At 50.4% G+C, this 22646-nt stretch overlaps 1 protein-coding gene across 1 annotated transcript in view; it reads left to right on the top strand.

The window, feature by feature from the left end:
- The window catches only part of DPP6 (dipeptidyl peptidase like 6), a 766975-nt gene that overhangs the window by 663022 nt on the left and 81307 nt on the right, over positions 1–22646 (top strand). Inside the window, exons 11-16 of the mRNA XM_022576791.2 lie at positions 7431–7554; positions 9270–9308; positions 14765–14872; positions 16894–16985; positions 17637–17684; positions 19346–19464. Coding sequence (XP_022432499.2) covers positions 7431–7554; positions 9270–9308; positions 14765–14872; positions 16894–16985; positions 17637–17684; positions 19346–19464 — 530 coding nt within the window. The remainder of the gene's footprint in view (positions 1–7430; positions 7555–9269; positions 9309–14764; positions 14873–16893; positions 16986–17636; positions 17685–19345; positions 19465–22646) is intronic.

The raw sequence follows: 22646 nt of genomic DNA, 5'->3' as shown, positions 1-22646 counted from the left end.
TAATTTCTTTCATCAGTATCTTAAAATTTTCTGCATACAGGTCTTTTGTTTCCTAAGGTAGGTTTATTCCTAGATATTTTATTCTGTTACAGTGATAAATGGGAGTGTTTTCTTAATTTCACTTCCAGATTTTTCATCATTAGTGTATAAGAATGCAAGAGATTTCTGTCCATTAATTCTGTATCCTGCTACTTTACCAAATTCATTGATTAGCTCTAGTAGTTTTCTAATAGCATCTTTAGGATTCTCTATGTATAGTATCATGTCATCTGCAAACAGTGACAGCTTTACTTCTTCTTTTACGATTTGGATTCCTTTTATTTCTTTTTCTTCTTTGATTGCTCTGGCTAAAATTTCCAAAAGTATGTTGAATAAGAGTGGTGAGAGTGGACAACCTTGTCTTGTTCCTGATCTTAGTGGAAATGGTTTCAGTTTTTCACCGTTGAAGATGATGTTGGCTGTGGCTTTGTCATATATGGCCTTTATTATGTTGAAGAAAGTTCCATCTGTGCCTACGTTCTGGAGGGTTTTTATCATAAATGGGTGTTGAATTTTGTCGAAAGCTTTCTCTGCATCTATTGAGATGATCATATGGTTTTTCTCCTTTGATTTGTTAATATGGTGTATCACGTTGATTGATTTGCGTATATTGAAGAATCCTTGCATTCCTGGGGTAAACCCCTCTTGATCATGGTGTATGATCCTTTTAATGTGCTGTTGGATTCTGTTTGCTAGTATTTTGTTGAGGATTTTTGCATCTATGTTCATCAGTGATATTGGCCTGTAGTTTTCTTTCTTTGTGACATCTTTGTCGGGTTCTGGTATCAGAGTGATGGTGGCCTCGTAGAATGAGTTTGGGAGTGTTCCTCCCTCTGCTATATTTTGGAAGAGTTTGAGAAGGATAGGCGTTAGCCCTTCTCTAAATGTTTGATAGAATTTGCCTGTGAAGCCATCTGGTCCTGGGCTTTTGTTTGCTGGATGATTTTTAATCACAGTTTCAATTTCAGTGCTTGTGATTGGTCTGTTCATATTTTCTATTTCTTTCTGGTTCAGTCTTGGCAGGTTGTGCATTTCTAAGAGTTTGTCCGTTTCTTCCAGGTTGTCCATTTTATTGGCATAGAGTTGCTTGTAGTAATCTCTCATGATCCTTTGTATTTCTGCAGTGTCAGTTGTTACTTCTCCTCTTTCATTTCTAATTCTGTTGATTTGAGTCTTCTCCCTTTTTTTCTTGAGGAGTCTGGCTAATGGTTTATCAATTTTGTTTATCTTAAGAACCAGCTTTTAGTTATGTTGATCTTTGCTATCGTTTCTTTCATTTCTTTTTCACTTATTTCTGATCTGATCTTTATGATTTCTTTCCTCCTGCTAACTTAAATTCTTACATAAACTATTCTGTTTTCATGTAACCATTGTGATGTAAGGCTGTCCATCACTTGTAGACCTACTGACTGTTACACCAGTGAAGTCTATACTGTATCATGAGCAACTTCTGGTATAAATCCCCTCTCATTAATCTTCCTTTTAAAACCATCTTGGCCATTTTTGAACATTTCTCCTTATATGTGAACTGTAGAATTATTTTATTAGATGCTCCCCTCTCAGAAAAGAAGCTCATTGATCTTTCCGTTAGAATTAAATTCATTCCTTTAAAAAATATTAAGCATTTACCACATGTGAGGCATTAGGCAAGGTGCTGAAGAAACAGAAAGGAATGAAGTGGGTTCAGTCTCTACCCGCATGAAGCTTAAATCTAATCAATTCAGGTCTCCCCAAACTGATAATGATTTTGAAAGTTTCTCATGTTTAGTTTCCTGTTCCAGACATGTAGCATGTTTGTGTTCCCATATCTTAAATGTTCTCTTTGTTTCATCATTTGTGATGGGTGCTACCTTTGTTTTTGTTTGTTTGGTTTTTGTTTTAAGAAAGAATCTTTTTTTTAAATTTATTTAAATTTTATATTTTTGGCTGTGTTGGGTCTTCGTTGCTGTGCATGGGCTTTCTCTAGTTGTGGCGAGTGGGGGCTACTCTTCGCTGCAGTGCACGGGCTTCTCATTGCGGTGGCTGCTCTTGTTGCAGAGCACGGGCTCTAGGCGCGTGGGCTTCAGTAGTTGTGGCACGCAGGCTCAGTAGCTGTGGCACACGGGCTTAGTTGTACCGCGGCATGTCGGATCTTCCTGGACCAGGGCTCGAACCCGTGTCCCCTGCATTTGCAGGTGGATTCTTAACCACTATGCCACTAGGGAAGTCTGCTACCTTTGTTTTTAATTTTCCTTAAAAGATTTACCCAATGTTTATAATTCTATGAAATACTCACCTAATATTTATTTTATTTTTATCACTTAATAATTACTTTTCATATTTGCATTCAAATTCATAGTCAAATTGATAGTAGTTTAGGACTGGCTATGGATGAATTGGTTGTAGAGATCATCTTCTTACATGTTAAGCTTTTAATTTTGAATTGTTTTTAATTTTTTGAATTTTTGAATTGGTATATTCAAGTAGAAGATATGCTTTAATCAAGAAGATATTGGTTGTTAAAAACACATTGAGGTACTAAATACCATTAGACCCAGAACAGCAGAGAAATCTGAGATCAGCATAAATTTGTGTCGTCTCTCAAAACTTATTTGCTTATAACTGGATTGTTGTGGCATTTCTTTTTTCATAGATCTCTAAGAGTCTATCAGAATGTTTTCAGGTGTTTTGTTAGTTTCCCTGGAGTATGAAAACCCTTTAATCTGCATATTCACGTCTTAGCTGCGTAGGCATCTTTCATGGTGTCTTTGGTGACTGCCTCTCTTCCCATCACTCTGGTTCTTCCGTGAGGAGCACTTACGTTCTCAGATGTGAGGACCATCTGCCATCCTCCGTCTTCCTCTGGGACCCCTTCCTCTGCCTTCTGGGGGAGCTTCCCAAATTTTCCTCGATTCCTCTGGATCACATTTCTGTAATTTTCAATTTTAGTTTTGTTAGCCCCCTCATCTCACCTCTTTGATCTCATCCTATATTTTTACAGTCATGTCCTTCTTCTGCATCTCTAGTATGATTTCCCCTTCTCGTCTGTATTGTTTGTCTGACCTTCCTAGTTCCCCACCTCAGAAAGGAGAGGTCCACCCACACCTGATATTTGGCGACAGACGAGATGTGAAGGTTACGTTCGGCTCCTCTCCCTGAGCCTCCGGCGCTGGCTGAATCCTTCTCGGGTGGATTCGGGAAGACGCAGTCTGACCCATATCTATCTGGGTGCCTCTGCTGGGCTGAGTTGAGATTTTTCTCTGACTTCTTGGAATCTTTTTTTTTTTTTGACATTCTAAGTCAATTAGTGTCCATGGCAAACTATGATGTTGTTAACCCCGAGGTAGTGAAGGTCTGGCTCCCCAGATTTCTGGCTGTGCCAGCCCAGTGTTTCTGAGGATCAGACAAAGGGGAAGAGAAAAACCATTTCCTCCTGCTGCCCACTGGCTGCTTCATACGGTGAAGCAAACTCGGGCAACCAGACTTCATCCACCTCCAACTGCGTTACAGCCAGAGGCTTTCAACGTTCATTTTTAGTGACGTTATGACTTTTCACCTTTCTGTGTATTTATAGGCACATTTAACGCAAAGTTGGTAAAGGCTGACTCCGATCTGCTAACCAGACGTGAGTGTGCTTGGCGCCTGTATGTGTCTGTGGAGTCTACACTCGACACGACCGTGTGGCGTGTGGAGCCGCCACAGACCCTTCCCCAGACAGTCAGCGGTAACGTGACGCGGGCCTGGCCCGGGCCCTCCCCACGGGCCTTAGAGTCAGAGTCTAACAGCTTTGCAGTTAGGGAAGATGGAAAATGTGTTAGGAACCAGGAGACCTTCCCTTACTCCAGTCAAGGCTTTCTGCTTAGGGAAAGCTACATTAAGGGAGTCCCTGTTTTATTTTCCTTTCCATTAACATATGGTGTGGCTACGAAGCCTTACGTTGCAGAAGAATGTCATTCCATCCAAAGCATCGCTTCTTTGTGAGGGTCTACACCTCATCACCAAAGAGCTGCGGGTGCACCTTTAAAATCAGCTTATTCTTGGCAATGCTTTATCTTTGCAGGCAGACTTGATTACTTAAGATAACCAAAACTTGTTTGGCACCAAGTCTAGTCATTGATGCCACTCACAGAATTAGGAAATATTGATTAAAAACGAGATGTTGCTGTACAGGTAATGAGACCTGTATGGCTGTGACGTTCTGAAGGCAGGTCAGGTGAGAGGTTCCCAAGGTGTTTGATGAAGGGTAATGCGATTGGAAGCAAAGGTCCTGAAGCACCACTTATTCTCGGAGAGGTTATTATGTCATCTTTACAGAGTCCTTAATGATTTTTATTGTTTCAAGAGTTTTAAAAAAATATTTCTCATTATATTTCATCACCATAAAAGTCTCTAAAGGTGCCATCCAAATTTTGTGAAATTCCTGCTACACAGATGAAGGAACTGAGGATTCAAGTTCTATACAGTATTAGTTGTAGAAGCAAAGCTCTCCCAGTCTCTGCAGGAAGCGGCATCCCGCCCCTTCGTCCAGGTGACAGTCCACACCCTGGCCAAGGTTCCACTGAACTAGGCAAAGTGGGTCCACATTTAACTGCCCTAATTTGCAGTACAATTATTTTTTTCCTCTGTAAATCATGTCCCATATTACAAATTAGGAAAGTAATAAAAGAGAGAGAGCGAGGCTCCTAGCGCTCACTTTAACTGGGCACGTGGTTGCGTTTCTAGGAAGTAGGGAACCTCTAGAAAGTAGCGAGCCTCTGCAGGGTGACGGTCCTGACTCTCTCCAGCCCCATGAAGCGGGTTTGCCACTGCATCTCCCTGTTTTCTGGCGGCAGCTTGAAACACAAACACTAAAGTGGTTAGTTGGCCACACGACTGCGTTGATGCCACCAGCCCAGCCCCACCCCCAGGCCAGCCTCACAGCTCAGTGATGCTCTTGTGTGATTCGCTCCAAAGGTATCACTCAGGAGTTTCTTACCAGAAAGAGAAGGTTTGCATTCATCTTTTTATTTCCACTTACAATGGTTCTCATATCGAGTTAGGACATGGAAACACTGAGAATAGTCTGTAATCACTGACTGTCTCTTTCTGGACCAAACTCTAGTCCAGCTCCTCTGAATTCTCTCCGCAAACAGGCCTTGACATTCACATTTCCAGGTGTGTTTGCATCACCCACTTGCAGCCAGGATCCTCCAACCCTCAATGTCTGATCACCTTTCTCAGCCCCACCTCCCCCAGAGGTTGTCTGGCCACCTGGCCTGCCTTCAGCAAGAGAAAGTTTGGCCAGAAGCCCCTTTATCCCTGATGTTTCCTCTTAGTAACTGTCCATCCACTGGCCCCCACCTGCTCCTTGGCAGGAAGTTTACACTTTCCTTCTTGTATTTGGAGTTGAGCCCCATCCCCCTCCCACCGCAAAGCCTCGTTGTTTGTGGCCCTCATACCGATCACGGTAGCACTGAACGCAGTCAGCCTCACCTTTTAACCATGTCAGAATAATTTCTTCTTTCATATTTGGCCTAAATGAAGATTATGCAAAAGAACACCATAAAAATGAGAAGAAATATTTCCGGCAAATGGAAACAAGATTAGGGACTCCCCTAATTATCAATAGTATGAAGGCCACAGAAAAAAACAGTCATCCTGGGAGATCTGACTTTGCCTTCCTTGATTTCATCTAGATGGGATATATTTAAGTGCAGCCTGTCTCCGTAACCTCATATCACACCTGGACAGGAACGTCTGCGTCAAACGGATCCAAAAACGGGAGTTAACTTGGGTCCATCCACCAGGCCCTTCAGTGCTAGGCCCTCTTCAGTGTCTGTCTGACAGGGCATAGAGCCCATCTATGACTTAATTAAAAATTAAAAGTGTTACATGTGCAGCATGGGCTGGGCACAGACCGGACATGTCTCATGTCTGCAGACATGCAGGCGATGGTCCCATCCGTCGTTAGAGACGTGGCTCCAGTCCTCCCGGCGGTGAAGCGGCAATAGCAAAGCAGGAGCCACAGAAGCCGCTACAAGGCTGTGTTACTTCCAGAGCCGGAGCCGTGAGAGGACAGGGTGGGATCCCGTAAACATGCAGGCCCAGGGTCCCCGGAGCAGATGGTAAGAACAGGAACAGCTGGAGTTCAGAAAATCACAGAAATCGAGGAGGTGGAAAAGCGTAAGCGCTGGACTGCGCTGAACGACTCTCCACCACGTGCTCAGCGAATTCATGGAGCCTGTGTCTCGCGCTCCAGGGCCTGCCCTCCCCACCCTCCCCACCCCACGGCTCAGAGGCCTCCACCACCGTGTGTGCCAGGTGCTCTTGGCTTTGGTTAAATTAACAACAACTGTGATTAACAGGCAGATTCGAGAAATGGGCGCCACGGCGATTTAATCCCCTGTTAGCTGAAGCCTATCTGAAAGCGCCTGGTCATCTAGACTCTTCTGTTGACGATAATTACTGAACGTGCTGGTTCTCCTTCCAGCTGGCCCGGTATCAGCCAGTGAACGTGCTGCATCTTAGTGATAAAGGGTCTTGTCAGACATGAAGCCATCATTCTGAACACGAGATCTCACTACAGAGAGTCGGGGCAGGTGGTGAGGCATGTGTTCTCGGGCCTCTAGAAAGAACGGTCTCGGAATTCACCTGAGGATATTATTTTTGTGCAGTTATTTTCCCATCATTTCCTTCTAACTCTTAAGTGTACATTTTTTCCTAAAAATTCCATTCTTGGAGGGCTCTGGGTAATTCAATTAAGGACTGGGAGCCCCAGTACCCTCCCACCCCACACCCCCGCCACCGCCGGGTACACTGTGGGTGTTCAGGTTTGGGTGAAAGCAAGTGTGTGACGTCTAGGGTGTCACATCAAGTCCACCGGGCGCCCAGAGCTGGGAACCAGTTTCCCTAGTTAGCTCGAGAATGCCCCTGGGAACTTAGGGAAAGGAAGACTGAGGCTTCCGCGGCTCAGCCCATGGGGAGGGGAAGGGGGAGTTACAGGTTAACCCTCCCCAAGGGGCCCTCTTCTCAGAGCCCTTCCTGGCTCTTGCTCTGTCGGCCTCTCAAGAGCCGTCCTCACCGCTTCCAGCCACGTGGAGTTGGGGTCTGGCTGGACCGTGACGAGAAAGCCAGGTCAGTGGGCAGCGATGCCCAGCATGACTTACAGCACCCGAGGGGCAGAAGCACAGGCCAGCCCCAGGGGACAGGTCGGACGGCTGGGTGTTGGCCCGGTGCAGGGGCGCACAGCTCTTGGGGGGCAGCTGGGAGAGAAGCACACCCCCGCCAGCTTATCCCAGCACCAGTTCCTGCTGGGCCTCCCCGGGGGGCTCATCCCCCACACGCCCCACGTTGGCCCAGTGTCGAGGTTGGGCCGGTGTCTCTGGTCCTCGAGGGCCCTGCATCACCGCTCACCATGCATCTCGTGCTTTCAGGGAGCACTACATCACCATGGTCAAGTGGGCCACCAGCACCAAGGTCGCCGTGAACTGGCTGAGCCGGGCGCAGAACGTGTCCATCCTCACCCTCTGCGATGCCACCACCGGGGTCTGCGCCAAGGTATGGGGAAGGGGCTGACTGGACGGCGGGGAGCAGCCCTGGGCATCACGCTCATCTCTGAGCCACACGCACATTCAGCTCCTGCTGGTCCAGGTGAAGCCTGCATGTGGGTCTCTGTTTGGGTGTCACCTTGTGGATGAATTGAGGACTGCTGCAGACTCGGGGTGATCCTCTCAGCCCCCAGCTCACAGAGCTCTCACTTCCCTTTATCCTTGCCCATGGCTACTTCACACAGGGGCTGCTTCTCATTTTCCAGTTGACGTTTAGAGAGGGGAGGGGTCCAGCCTGAGGCCCCAGGACCTGGAACTGCAACCTGGCCTGGCCATTTCAGCCTCTCTGTCCCTCACTGACCAGAGCCAGCTGGTACCCTGGACGGTCGGCACCATGTCTGAAAGTCGCCGGTGAGGCCAGTGTGTTCCTAGGGCCTCAGGCTGACTTAGTGGGTGGTTACAGGGGGCGAAGGGAGGGGAGACAAGGAGGAACGAAAATCTAAAGAGAGGCTTGGCAACCCTGCGAAGCAAGGGAGTGACCCACGGCTGTCTCAGCCCCTCAGGCGGCCTGCCCCTGGCCCAAGGGCTGCGTCCTCCACAATCCCTGAGCCCCAAGGGGGCAGGGCTCCTTGTGTTGGGTAAAGAAACATCCATTAAAATCAGTTAATAAACCCAGGCAGTTCTCTCAGAAACTCTTTTTTGGCCCTAAATGTTTATTTCCCAACTGAGGAGGAGAAAGGCTTGCAGAGCAGCTGTGTTGTGACCTCGGGGCCCCCGACAGCAGCTCTGACCCCGTGGCCCAATGACAATCTTGAGGGGAGTCGCAGTGAGCTGTCGCTGAGAGCAGTGTTCTCAGCGGGCCAGTGATTTACTTGATTTTTAATACAATTGAGAGCAGATTCCAGGTTATTCTGATGGGCTTCTTGAGGGGAAGGAAGGAAAGAGTGGACTCACAGCTGGGAAGCTGGGAATGGCTCGTAACCCAGGTCTTCTGGCATCTGGACCCCCGGTCTTGTGAGAGTCAGCAGTGAAACTCCAGCCTGCCCGTGGTTAGAGTCCACAGATAAAGAACAGACCTGCCCCAGGCACAGGTCCACGGCCCATGCGGCTGAATAGCTATTCCTGGTGGTTTGGTTGGTGTGTTTGGTCTCCCATTATATGTCTTTCCACACAGTTCTCTGAGATTTACTTTTCATATGCTTTTTAAGTCCTTTTAATGTTTTGGTCTGCCAGGATTGTTGTGAACTGGAAATTTGACACATGTACACACAGACACCCACGCACATGCACACATACACGCATACATGCACGCATGCACGCAAATTCCTAAAATAATGCAGCACCTGAGATTTGCCTTTAAATGGGCACATGTCACTAGATGGTCATTGGCGACCATCTAGTGGACGCGTGTGTGGTCATCGGTGACCGTCTGACGGGCATGTGTCTGGTCAGGGGTGACCACCAAATGGTAGAAATGCACCGCCTTCCAAAGGATTCACACCCCCCGTGGATTTGTCCTCGTTGCTGGGAGAGTGACATTTTTCCTGTTTGGGGAACACTCGTGCTCAGCTCTGAGCCACATCATGAGACAAGGCAGAGCAGGGCTGGCCCCCTTCCTGAGTTTGTGCAGCTACCATGGAGGGGAATCCAATTGTTTCTACACTGCTGGTCGCAGACACAATATGTGCGAAAACTCCTTTCTCTAATGCTCTTATTTCGTTTCAGAAACACGAGGATGAAAGTGAAGCCTGGCTCCACAGACAGGTAACTATTCCGCATGCAAATCCCACACTGTCCGCCTACATCAGCCACCAGGTCCTTTCCCAGTGTTTACAACACGGCTTCTCACGTTAAATCCTACAGGAAGCCCCAGGTAGACACGCACATGCACGCGTGCGCGCGCGCGCACACACACACACACACACGCGCGCGCGAGAGAGGCTCTGGGGGGCAGCAGAGCCACTCAGCCCACCTGGCTTCCCTGAGGCCCCAGCACTGCTGGAGAACTGTGGCCTCCATGCAAGAGGGCTGGAAAATACCTGCTCTTGAGAACGCGCAGTGTTCAGTGAGATCTCAGTTCTCAGTTAGGTGATGTCCCTTTGGTGCGTTGAAAGGAGTTGCCTAGATTTAACCTACTTCAGTCAAAGAAAATGGAACGGGGTTGACGTTCCTGTTTTTCTCGGCGTGGGTCGTGGATGCCTCCTTTGAGGTGGATTCCGTGCAGTTCAGCTTGAGTCTTCCTGGGGACCTGACTTTAGAGCCTCCCCTGAATTTTCCGTCCCCGCCTTGGATAAGAGATGCACGTGAAACAGGCTTGAGGAACTGGAGGGAATCAAAGGAGACATGCAGTGCTCACCCTGACAGAAAAATTAAACCCACACAAGAAATGAAACTCTCGACTCTGGTATTTTCTTTCTTTAATTATTTTTTTCTCATTCCACGCCCTGAGGTTAGAAAGCACAGGTGGAGGGTTTGCAAGCTCACTTCCTTCTTATCCTACCGAATGGGATGAAAATCGTCTGAAAATTCTGTGGGAAAAATCTAATCGGGTTTGAGTCTCAGAATGATGGTGGAGAGGGCACAGGTGTGCTTCTTTATTGATAGGACAGATTCCGTTTATGGGAAGGAAGTGAAGCTGGACAATGCGACTGTTACCAGTGGCTCTCCAAGAACATTCTAGAAACTCTGTGTGCACCTCTGTTACCTGTGGAATCAGCAATCTGGCCCAGCCGCCCATCAGTTATCTCAGGGGTGGTGCCCTCATCAATGGGCGTGATTGCCTTTAACTATGTCCTTTTCCTGCTCTGTGCCAGCCTGACACAAAAGAAGAGTGCTCACTGTGGCCACTTGGGTTTTCCTGTGTCCAAGTTTGGATGCCAAGTCCATGCTGAGAAGTATCCAGAATCAGATTGTGCTTGGGTGTCTTAAAGTATTCGTTGAGGAGTTCCACTGAGAAGTTCTTGAATACCACCTGGACCAATGATACAAGCACAAGTATCGGAAGTAATATTACGACGTTCCTCTTATAGTCACACAAAATGCCAAAGACATTGAGATGCAAGAGTCAGAAAAAAATCCATTATACACGTAGCCATCTTTTCAACTAATACATATGGATTGTACCAGGCGCCATGCTAGGCTTTGTGGATTTCAAAAACAAGAATCTACCACTTCCACAGAGCGCATGTCAGCCACCTTATGGTGGAACAGTGTTCCACGGTGTGGACATACGACAGTTCGTTCATCCGTTGATAACATTCGGGTTGTTTCTGCCTTCTGGTGTTGTGAGTAGTCCTGCCAAGAACACAGTGCTGAGTGAAAGGGGTCCACCCGCCATGTGACTCCACTTACGAGAGATGCCCAGGTCAACAAAAGTCATACAAGCAGGAGGCTGTTTGGTGGCTGCAGGGGCTGGGAATCTGGGGTGGGGAGTAACAGCTTGATGGAGTCTGGGCTCAACTGGGCTGACAGAAGTGGTTTGGAACTGGACCGAGCTGGTGGTTGCACGACATGGTGAATGTGCTCGATGCCACGAAGGGCTCACTGGTATTAACATGTTTTTGTTTGTGTCATGCTCGACTTTTTAAGAAATGAATCCGCTAGAGCAGCTCTCAAAGATGTCTTGGTGTAGAAAGGGAGAGAGCTGAACGGATCCCCAAGTGCGGAATGTGGGCGGAGTCCTAGACTGTGTCCCCAGGGCGTGTGGAAGGGCCTTCACAGGGCTGGGAGTGGGCGTGCATGGGGCCCCGAGGCCCGGCTACAGGACTGGGCCTCAAGCCACGTGCGGTCTGTGTCTGAGTTGGAGGAGGGAGGATGGACTTACCAAAGCAGCCAGCGGTTTGCTTCTCACGGGGCACAGGGCTGTGGGAAAGCCAGGGTCAGAGGGTCCCCTCCTGCCCCTGCCTTCCTGTCCGGCACTCGCGGGACCCATGTCCCCACTGGTCACCTGTGCTTTGGGCCTCGAGCTGTCGTCCTCGTAAGCTCTGCGGACAGGACACAGAGACACCGCCGTGGGCAAGACTGTTGTGTATTTTCAGAACACACATCCCGTCACCCACCTAAGAAACCAGCCAAGCACCGGACAGGCAGCCTGGATTTGGGAAACCAGGTCGTTCCAAACAAGATCAAGTCAGCACTTAAAAACCAGCAGAAAGTAAAAGTATAATTGTTACACTTTCAATACGTAAACTTTAAAGCACTTATTAGGCAACAGATAACATTTTTTAAACAGCCTTTGAAAAATACATAGTCCAGCCAGTGGCCCAAGGTGCCAGCCACCCCCAAGGCGGGCACAGGACCCCACGGAGCCCCACCTTGCCGAGCACCGCTCAGCCCGTGTCTCCATCTGTTCCTTCAGCACCGTGGTCAGTAGGAAACCCAGTTTCAAACAGTTTCTCATGACTTTCCTTTTGAAGAGATTTTTCACAAAGGAATCTGTGGACCCTCTTTTTCAAAAATAAGCTGTCTTGTTGCTGCATCCTTCACCACCCTGCAAGGTCCTGGGGGGCGAGTTAGGAATTTATTTAAGGCCAACCTGCCATCTGCCACCGTGGAAGCTGCTGGCAGCCACTTCATGCACGTCATCACAAAGGGGCCGCAGGGCTCACCCTTGCTGCCCAGGGCCGCATCAGAGGAGGAGAGGACTGGGGTCTGGACGGTTCTGCTGACCCTGGGGAGACCCAGGGCGCAAAGATCATGGGGTCTTCTGAGTGCTCGTTGCCAGGGGAACGGGGGTGGGCGAGGACATCCTGGGGCTATGGTCTGAGCCTCTGTTCCTGCCCCCCGTCTTTTCCTCCCGTCTCCTTCCTAGGCCTCAGCGTGAACCCCTCAAAGATCCCCCACAAGCCCACAAAAAGAAGGTGAAGACCCCCCAAGTTCCCTCTCCTCTGGGAATACTCTGGAGAAATAGGCAGCCCCTCCCCCCCCCACACACACCATCACTGCTGCCGTGACCTTCAAAGTCAGTCCTGGGGCAGGTCCACTAGGGGCCCTGCAGGCCCGAGGCCATTTGGGGTAGAACCCAGGACCCATCTTTGTGTTTGAAGAGTCACTCCCGCAGGTCAATTTCTGACAATCTTTCTTCTTTAACCAGAATTTTGGTTTTGTGATTTCAAAATTCAGGCAGGGAGATTGACCAGATGAATGTATCTGAACCATAGAAAGAATGGGCAGGAAGTCTACAAATAGCTCACGGAAAGTCTTTCACCAAAAAAAGGACTCATTCTTCATAGATCTGCTCAATTGGAGGTGGAGAAACCAGGCAGGGCCTGGTACGCTAAATGCCCTGTTACCCAGAGGGCTAGAAACGCTTCTCCTCAAATCCAGGAAAGTCAGAACCAGGATTAAAATCCAGGTCTCGTAGTCAAAAGTCATTGCACTTTTTCACTAAATATACATTTACTACATGAGAAACCAAGTCTCAGAGAGGTTCAAAGGCTGGTCCTTCACCTGCCGGCTGTGGAATGTTCCCAGGATCAATGTAAAGATGACGTTGCAATGCCTGAGTCCTTCTCAGTGTAAAAGCAATGTTTCAGGCCTGAATTAATTATTTATTACATTTACTCATAGTATTTTTCTCTGCCAAAAGTACAGACGTTTCCCCAGAAAACGGAAGCAGTATTGCGGTATCCATCCTGATGTTGGCAAATAAAAGTACATTTAAAAAGCCAGATTTACTGCTGGTTTTTCCGTTTCCTCTGTTTTTAAATACCGTACTTCCAGCCCTAAATAGAAAAGTAAATATTTGCAGATTAGAGGTCTCATTTTACTGCGGATATTCATGAGATGGAATGTCACTTTAATCGCATGTTGGTTTATTTCTCTGGGCGTATCATATTTGCATGTATTCATTCCCTGCAGGGAAATGAGTTTTCCTCGTGCCAGCTGGGGTTTATTTACCATTTGTTCTCATTCACGTTAGCGTGGAGCTCCTTGAATCAGAAAATGTGTATCGTAGCCACAACTAATTGGTGTTCACGGATGGAAACTTTCAAGCTGGAGCTTCCTAGAGGCTGAGACGCCAATCCCTCTTGCCTATTAAGGCGACAGCCAACCCACAGGGGGTGGCTGGGGGCTGAGTGGTGGCTTCTCAGCTTTGGAGGTGAGGGCCAGGCCAAGATGCAGCAACATGCTACAGGCGCTGGCTTTGAATGCAGCCTGGAATTCTTCCCCCGAGGGAAAACTGGGAATGCTGATTTTGTTTCCAGGGAACAGTGACAGTAGATCCAAGCAGACATGTGCCATCTAGTAAATGCCCGTGTGGAACTTCCTTCTCGTTAGAAGCCGCGTAATAAGCACAGTGAGTCCCTGGGAATAGCGTGTGCTCTCACCTACGTCGTAGAACGTGCAGAATCTGTCCTTGTTTGCTGCGGGTTTCTTTCTTTCTTTTCTCTTGTCTCCTTGGTGGGCTATTCAGTATGAGGTGGATTTTATTAAATAAAAGAACAAAAGACAGGATGGAAAGACTAGAATTCATTTTTAGGCAAAATCAGGTTTGTGATTGTTCAGAATTATGATAGATAGTAAACACCCCTGGTGATATAAATGAACTTATTTACAAAACAGAAATAGACTCACAGACATAGAAAACAAACTTATGGTTACCAGAGGAGATAGCGGGGTTGGGGGGGAGATAAATTAGGGGTTTGGGATTAATATACACACACTACTATGTATAAAATAAATATACAGCGAGGATCTGCTGTATAGCACAGGGAACTGTCTTGTAATAACCTATAATGGAAGAGAATCTGAAAAAATATGTATCTATATATAACTGAATCACTTTACTGTACGCCTGAAGCTAACACAACATTGTAAATCAGCTATGTTTCAGTTTTTAAAAATGGTTTTTAAAAAAATGCCCCTGGAGAATTTTGCAGGGGCCACAGGTAAGCGGGGAGCCCAGCCCTGCACTTCTTTAGTGCTGAGTTCCTGTTTGGCTTGGTGAGCTGGGTGTCCTGTGAACCAGGGGACGCCTGTGTGTCCGCCTCTGCTTAGGCAGTTGCCTCTGAATTCCTCTGAATTTCTCATTATTTTCTTAGGAAACTGGAGCTTTGACTCGTGATTCCCAAGGAGAGAAAAGGCCCCACACAGCCTTTAGCCTTTCAACTGCATCTCTCATTGGCAATTACATGGAAAGTGTATCTCAAAATGTAGTTTATCCTGGTTCAACCCCTTCAAAACAGTCTGTAGACTTAATCGATGGCTTTCGTCCGCAGAATGAAGAGCCAGTGTTCTCCAAGGACGGCCGGAAGTTCTTCTTTGTCCGAGCGATCCCGCAGGGGGGGCAGGGGAAGTTCTACCACATCATGGTGTCCTCCTCCCAGGTAAGCTCCCTAGTTTCCTGCTCTGCTGGGGGGTGCCCTGGGGGCCTTCCCCCCTCCTCAGCAGGGGAGCTAAGTGCTCCCTGGGGGAAGCCGGGCCCTGAAACTGGAAGGCGGGTCCCCACGTGGGGACGGACGGGGCCTTCATGAGCCAGCCGTCCTGACTGGGCAGGGATGGCGTTCGTGCCTCCTGTAATGCTCAAAAATACGAATGACACTTCTGACGATATCAGAGGACACTGGGTGCATTGCTGGGTCTGAGCACAGGACACGTGTGTGTAGACCGCTTTGTCAGTCTGCCCGCATTGGCCTTTCCTCCCTCTTCTGGGTCCTGGGGGCCGGGCACAGTGTCCTCGTGGCCCCAGGGCATCCCACCTCCACGGTCAGCCAGATGCACTGCCGTTCCCTATGCTGCAGCCACAGGATAAGAGCAGAGCATCACTGAGCAGGGAATGTGGGAGCTGAATATAGGTGCGTTTGGAAACGGCAGACAGCCTGGCGAATGCCACCTCCTGCAGAGCAGGCACCCGGGGGCCTGCCCCCTCCCCACGGGGTGGGACCCCGGAGCTGCACTCAGGGAACCCTGCCCTTAGGAGGAAGGTGAGGGGCTGTGGGCCTCCCATCAGCACTGCCCTCAGCCTCAGTCAGTGGGGCTTCCATGTTGAAGCAGAGTCTAAGGAGATCAGGGCATGTGAATAAAATTTTATTTTTAAAAAAGTTATCAAAAATATTTGATAAGATATCAAAAAGATATCAAAAATATCAAAAAGATATAAAGTAGAAGATTTATATTCATGACATGACCCAAAAGGCAATCTCCAAAGCAAAATTCCAAGAACATCCCACATGGAGCAGCTTTGATAGAACAGGAACGGAAACTCGGCTGTGGCTCCAGGACAGGGACCACTTTGACTCAGAGACTTAGATACGGATGTTTTCGTTTTTAAGCCACTTATTGCATGACTTACAGAACGTCTGCAGACGGGCTGACATTCAGCTCTTATTCCTAAGGCCTGTGTACTGTGGCCCCAGATTCCTGGTTTCTCATTTGGGATCACTTCAGTCAAGACTTAAAGTGCTGGGATGTTCCCTTCAGCCCATCTCAGATTCACCCCTGTGACCAGCATGGGCTGAGGACCCGTTAGTCATCCAGCAGGGGCAGGGCCCCCCCGCTCTGGGGGGCCCCTCCCCAGGAGCCCCTCGGCCCCCACTGCCCTCCGGAACCCCTGGCAGCCCACTTCTCCCGCCTGGTCCTGCCCGCACAGGCTCTCCCTTCTCCCGAGGCCATTTCTGGGGTCCCCGTGCCCCACAGTGTGAGCCTCGGGCCCCGTGCCTGATTTAACAGCATTCGCGTTGCACCCATGCCCGGGACACCCGCCCTTAGAACAGCCGGCCTGTGGCTCATGCCTCAGCATCTCACAGCCCGTTCCTGTTGGGATGGTCACGTCTTTCTCCTTCTGTTATGATTTGTTGTCATAACTCTTCTGCTCTGGGAGGCACTTAGGGAGAGAGACAGTGTGTGCAAACACACAACACGCAATAAACAGTTTCAAGCCGTCCTTGTGAAGAACGGTGGAGAATGACGAAGACCCAGGGGGGTTTTTTCCTCCCTCCCTCCCTCCCCCCTCCCTTCCTTCCTTCTTTCCTACCTTCCCTCCCTCCCATCCTCTCTTTATTCTTTCTCTGTTTCCTTGCCATGTCTCATCCACTCCTCCATATTTCTCTTTCCTCCCTCCTTGTCGCCCTGTGATACTGACCTGCAGATCAGATTTACAGGTGGTGAAGGAACAGTGTCAGCAGCGTGTGAAACACTGACGCTTAAGACACGGAGCTCACGGTGGGAGTTGCTGCTGGTCTGGGTGCTGGTTGATCGCAGGGCAGCCTCGGGCGCTGCCCCTCCAGGCGGGCACTCAGAGAAGGGGCGGGGCTGCGGCCCGAGGTTGGTCATCCTGTGTCCGAGGGCCCCGGGCCGAGAAGCGAGGCTAGGCCCAGCCCCCCCACCCCATGTCCTGTCTGTGTTCCAGCCTAACAGCAGCAACGACAACATCCAGTCCATCACCTCCGGGGACTGGGACGCGACCAAGATCCTGGCCTACGACGAGACGCGGAGTAAGATGTGAGTGCGCGTGCGGGGCCGCCTCTCTGTGTTCTCCTCCTCTCACACGGTGCTCAGCACTCTCCCTCTTGGGCAGCGCCCCGGGGCCCTAGTTACTCACGAAAGTGCGCCCTCAGATTCCCGCCCGACCACCCCCACGTCCCACGTCTCGAGGTCCCCGTGAGGATGTCGGGCCTGCAGCCAGGCCTGTGGCTGAGACGGTGGCCGTGCAGGGTGGCTGAGCCTTTGCTGGTTCCGGGCGGGACCCAAGGGTGCTGTGAGCCTGGCCTCGTTCAGGACAGCCGCTCCTGTCCTGGTGCAGGTTCACTGCTTTCCCCACTTCTCAGAGAAGTAGGGCCAAGGCTGAAAGAGGTCAAGTGCCTTCCTCCAGGCTGTGTGGTCAGTGGCAGGAAGAGCTAGGGTTCAGCTCAGGCAGTGGGGGAGTCCCCGCGGGAGCCAGGGTTCCCACGCAGGGGTCCCGGGCGGGCATGGGCCGCCGAGTCACGGGATCAGCCTTTGCATCCAGCGTGGAGCTGGCCCCGGGCGGGAACGTTCTCTCTGTGGACCCTGAGCAGCGCGTCCTCGGGGAGGTCTGCGGAGGCCGAGCCTGGCGTGCAGAAACACACCTGCCCCGCAGCCAGCTAACTGCCGTGCGCCTGCTGGTCTTTGCAGCTACTTCCTCAGCACGGAGGACCTGCCGAGGAGACGCCAGCTGTACAGGTGCGTCCCCCGACCCCCGCGCACAGCGGTCTCCCGCCAGAGGCTTCGCATTCCAGAGTCACACCGTCAGCAGTACACGGGGGGGGGGGCGGCAGAGAGAGGCGCCAGCACACGTAACGCAGGCTGGGGAGAAATAACCGAAGATGCTGAGGCCCCCACATTGGAGGCATTATCGTAGTTTTCTGCTTTTACCAGACTGAGTCTCTCCCTCGGGAGACGTCTGACAGCCTTTCCTTTCACCTTAGTCGAAGCTGAACTTGGAAGGATCACTCTTGGCCGGGGTTTCACAGGAGGGAACTGGGGTTTGGGAATGTATGGGTGGACTGGGGTGGGGTCGGCCCTACTGCCCTGGCCTCCTCCACGTGGGCGCTGGCTGAGTTCCGCAGTCTTGAAGGGGGAGGAGCAGGGCTGGCCTCTGCATCCTGCAGAGGACAAGGTGTTCTCCAGGGTCCGTCCGCCTTCAGCATAAACCTCGTGGCCTGCCCCCCACCCCAGTTCCCGTTCTCACCAGGGAGAACTTGTGCTTCTGAAGTGGGGTTCTCCCGAGGAGTTTTCTGCCAGTAAAGCGGAGGAGGGCGTGAGGCACTGTCACCTCCACCGCTTTGCTCTCCAGACGGGAAGGAGGGGGCAGCTGGTTCCTGCCCCACACATGAGGGCCACCTAAGAGGACGCTACTGCGTTGTGGCCCTCGTGGCCTGGACGGAGCCAATGCCAGGCTCCCCTCCCCCACCGCCGGGAGTCGGGGAAGCCCCATCGGGTGCACGGCCCTTCTCCCGTCCGCCGGCCCCTGTGCTGACAGTAAGGGCTGCACTAGGGAGAGAGGCACTGCCTTTCGGAGGCAGAGGAAACTCCACGCCGTCACAGGTCTGCTCCTCTCTGTGGACGGCTCATCTCTGCTTGTCTACCAGGATAATCCCACCAGTCCCGTCACCAAATTAGCCAAGGCGATGGAGGCCGGCCGCCTGCGCTTCCTCTGACCTGTCCTGTCTCCCGTGAAGCGTCTTCACTCTTGTAGACCGCTTTCACATTAGCAGCCTTCCCACGCCACACACTCAGACCTGGACTTCTTCCAGGTTTATTGGAAGATGCCTCGGTATCTTATAGCTTCTGGAAACATGTTAGGCCTTCTTGACGTGAAACTGTGCTTGACCAGAGCGGTCCTGGGTGACACCTGAAGGGGTGAGAAGCGCCCCTGGCACCTCCTCACCGGCTGTGGCAGCGGCCGGAGCCCCCCACCGCTGCTGTTTCTGGAGCCCCTGCCCTGCCCTGTCCTGTCCTGGCGGCAGGTGCTCTATGGGGAGTGAAAGATCCAGAACACGTAGCTTCTGTTCCTAAAGTGCTAGTCGCCTGCTCAGAGGGATGAGGCACTAGAAATAATACCCCACACTCGACACTCCCATCAGGACACTCCTGGGCCTGCATGACTCCCAGGAAGCAGCCATGCTGAGCGCTCCTGGCGGGTTGGGGGTGGGCAGCCCTTAGGACGGCCCCGTGGGAGGGTGACAGCAGAGCCAGCACTCGAGGCGTGCCAGCAAGGAGACAGGTGGGAGGATGGCGCCCCCAGATGACCGCGTGGGAGAGAAGCCAGCGTGCTGGGCGCGGGGGCCGGAGCCAAGGGTCTCGTCCCTGGTGACAGCCCCGCCCGCTCCCTGTCCCTGCAGCGCCAACACGGTGGGCAGCTTCAACAGGCAGTGCCTGTCCTGCGACCTGGTGGACAACTGCGCCTACTTCAGCGCCTCTTTCAGCCCCAGCGCCGACTTCTTCCTGCTCAAGTGCGAAGGTGAGTTCTGCCACCGAGTGACACCTCTTTCTAAGGCGCCCCTGGGACCCGGCAGGAGCTCCGCGATCCCGGGACAGGTAGGGCCGCCTAGCTGGGGACGTCGGCTCTCGCAGGAGCAGCCTTCCTGCATCACCTCTGCCAGGTGTGTTACTGGTATTTTACATCTTATAAAGGGTTGCAGCTTACCAGAGTGCTTTCTACATGCTGTGCCGGTTAACCCCAAAGTTCACCTGCATTTTCCTTAAAAAAAAGTGTATCTTACACGTTGATGGACATAGGCCATCTGTAAAGGTGGTAAAACAATTTCAGAAATTCTTCAGCATATGTAAGGATTGAGATAATATAAAAGAAGATTCAGACAGGAAAAAATTCTTTTCCTACCACCGAATTCATGGATGATTTATTCCAAACTTTAGAAAGTTCTTAATCACACCAATCAGCATATACAAAATAGTAGACCAAGTCCCATCGTGGACACAAAGAAATACCTTTGCATCTTGTCCTCATGTCTTGAAAAGATAGGAGCCCACGGAAAGGTGAGAAATAATAAATATGGTTGTAGCGAAATACATCTCAGAGAAGAGCTTGATCTACTGAGATAATCTCCAGGGGTGAGAGTACACCACGGGCAGAGACAGGCCGACACCGGGAATGCTTGAATCCTACGGGAACGATTGAATCCTACGGTCCGGGTGAAGAATGAAGAATCTTTATCAGACTGCCTTTGATAGCCTTTGATAGCCACTCAGTAGCTCGGGACCTCAGCCTCTTTTTATCAGCGTTGTCATCCAAAATCTCAGCCCCTCCTCACCAAGCTCAGTCCCAGACATTCTCCTAGGATAATGTGATGGGAGAGAATTGTGTGTTGGGGGGCCGGGGTGGTTCTGAAATGCAGCAGTAGCCCCCAGTCCCCTTGAAGCTCATCTTATCAGACTCCTCCTTTGCCAGCAAGACCTGTTGCCCCAGGGCACGACCTTCATGATATTACACGTTGGGGAAGTGCAGAGGTGTGTAGAGCTCAGAGATTGGGAACTGTGGTGAGCAGACCCGCTAGGGGAAAGAGACAGCAGCCTGACAGGAGCTGCAGGGTCAGAAATCTGAAGTCTTACCTGTGGAAGGAGGAGGTGGCTTTACAGTGCAGAAGGTCGTGATAAGATACCGAAGGGGAAATTGAAGTCAATCTAAAGAAGAACTTTAGAACGTTCTAGAAGGAATGGTTGGGTGGGAAAGGTGACAGAACCTCCCTCAAGGAAGGTCTCTAAACAAGGGCAGACATCACGTACCAGAAATAGGTTTAAATAGGTTTAAATAAGAGGCAGAGAGTAAGCTGGGGTCCTCAAGGTCCGTGTTGTAACTGGCCGAGGCGGTCGCGATTTGGATCTCGTTCTTGGGTTCTTACTAACGTTCACTAGTATTTGCTCCATCGTCATCTTTCACAGAACCCAACCTCTTATCTATCAACAAATTCTTTCTCTGCTTCGCTTAGCTCCTGCTAAGCTCTGCAGGGTCTTCTCACTCCAGAGTTTAGTGGGAATGGCCTCGTTCTGAGGACGGCAGCCTTCTGTTGTCCAGTTTCCACAGACTCTAGCCCAGGGTTGAAATTGAAAGGTTCTCCCAGGACATCTGTGGCCCTGGGTTCAGGCAAGGAAGCTCCCATGTCCGTGCGGTGGATGTAAAAATGGCGCCCATGTTGGGAGGCCACTTGGACAGTGTGCGTGGAGATCACTGAACAGTCGTTCATGTGCAGATTTCCCATCCTGCAAGCGTCCCATCCTGAGGGAGATAACATTTCTTTCTCTGTTTGTGTCCCAGCCAGTCTGAGGACGTTTTCTCTTTATAAAGCTGCTTGTATTGTGTGGTCTCGGATATTTTGTGTGAAGAGATAGGTCCTCAGTTGTCACTGTGAAGGAAAACAGAAGCAGAGGACACGTACGGCCACATCCCAGGTCACAGACATGACTCAGCCCCTGAGAACACCGTGATCTCAGCTTCAGAAGGATGGAGCGTCCCTCCCCACAAATGCCTGGGTCCACTAGTAACGGAACAGATTCATGGAATTTGCAGGATAGGAGACCTCAGAGACCATCTGATCTGATCTCCATCCCCTGCTCCATTTTATTAAGAAATTTAACTCTTAATTGATCATGGAGTTGCCACCTCAGGATTTTCTGAATCATTTAAAACCTATTTAAAGATTTAGCCTAGGGCTTCCCTGGTGGCACAGTGGTTGGGAGTCCGCCTGCCGATGCAGGGGACATGGGTTTGTGACCCGTTCCGGGGGGATCCCACGTGCCGCGGAGCGGCTGGGCCCGTGAGCCATGGCCGCTGAGCCTGCGCGTCCGGAGCCTGTGCTCCGCAACGGGAGGGGCCGCGGCAGGGAGAGGCCCGCGTACCGCAAAAAAAAAAAAAAGATTTAGCCTGTTGCCTCTTGAGATAAACACAAACTAGCCCTCTTTCCTACAAAACTGCTCCTTAAAATTTTTTCTATTAATAACCTATTTTCTGGCTGATGTAACTTGTATGCCCAAATCAACCTTTCTCCTAAAACCTAATGAAAACCTCATTTTTAAAAAGGGATTTTCTAAAAAGACGTAAATTTACAAAGACCGCAGAATGGATGAGGTGACTGAAGCAGCCAACTTTACAGTTTACGGCTGCGGCTTGGACACAGTTACAGCAGTAAGTGCCTTAGCGCACCCTGAATTCAAATCCTGATCCTGCAGTGAGAGCTGAGCGGACACCCAGTTCACACCGTAGGCACTGGGGGTAACAGCCACTGGGGATGCGAGGGTGGGTTTAATGACACTTCAAAGGAGAAGTGATTACACACCCGGTTGGATTGCTTGGGCTGTTTTGTTGGTGAAGAAACCTTGAGGAAAGCTTCAGATAAAGGTGTTGGTAGGGTCAGAATGTGAAACGCAGTCCAGAGGGGTAGAAGTGCAAGTGAGAAGAAAAGTGAGAAACGGCAGAGGTGGTCGTGTGGAGGGGTCTTTGCAGCCTGCGAATCGCGGTCACTTCGTGGATGCATGCATGTAAGAGGCCGATTTACGATCCAAAAAGAATTTTATTTTCCCACATTTCTCAGTAGATATAAACGTAGACCCCAGTGTGTAGCTCACAGCAACGTTTATTAAACTCCATGTCCCCTCCTGTTTATTTCTCTCACGTCCCAAAGCTGCTCT

Source organism: Delphinapterus leucas, chromosome 9, assembly GCF_059928025.1.
Source record: "Delphinapterus leucas isolate spDelLeu-1000000601 "Yukka" chromosome 9, BTC_Dleu_Yukka2, whole genome shotgun sequence".
Lineage (NCBI taxonomy): Eukaryota > Metazoa > Chordata > Mammalia > Artiodactyla > Monodontidae > Delphinapterus > Delphinapterus leucas.
This window is presented reverse-complemented; position numbering and strand designations above follow the sequence as displayed.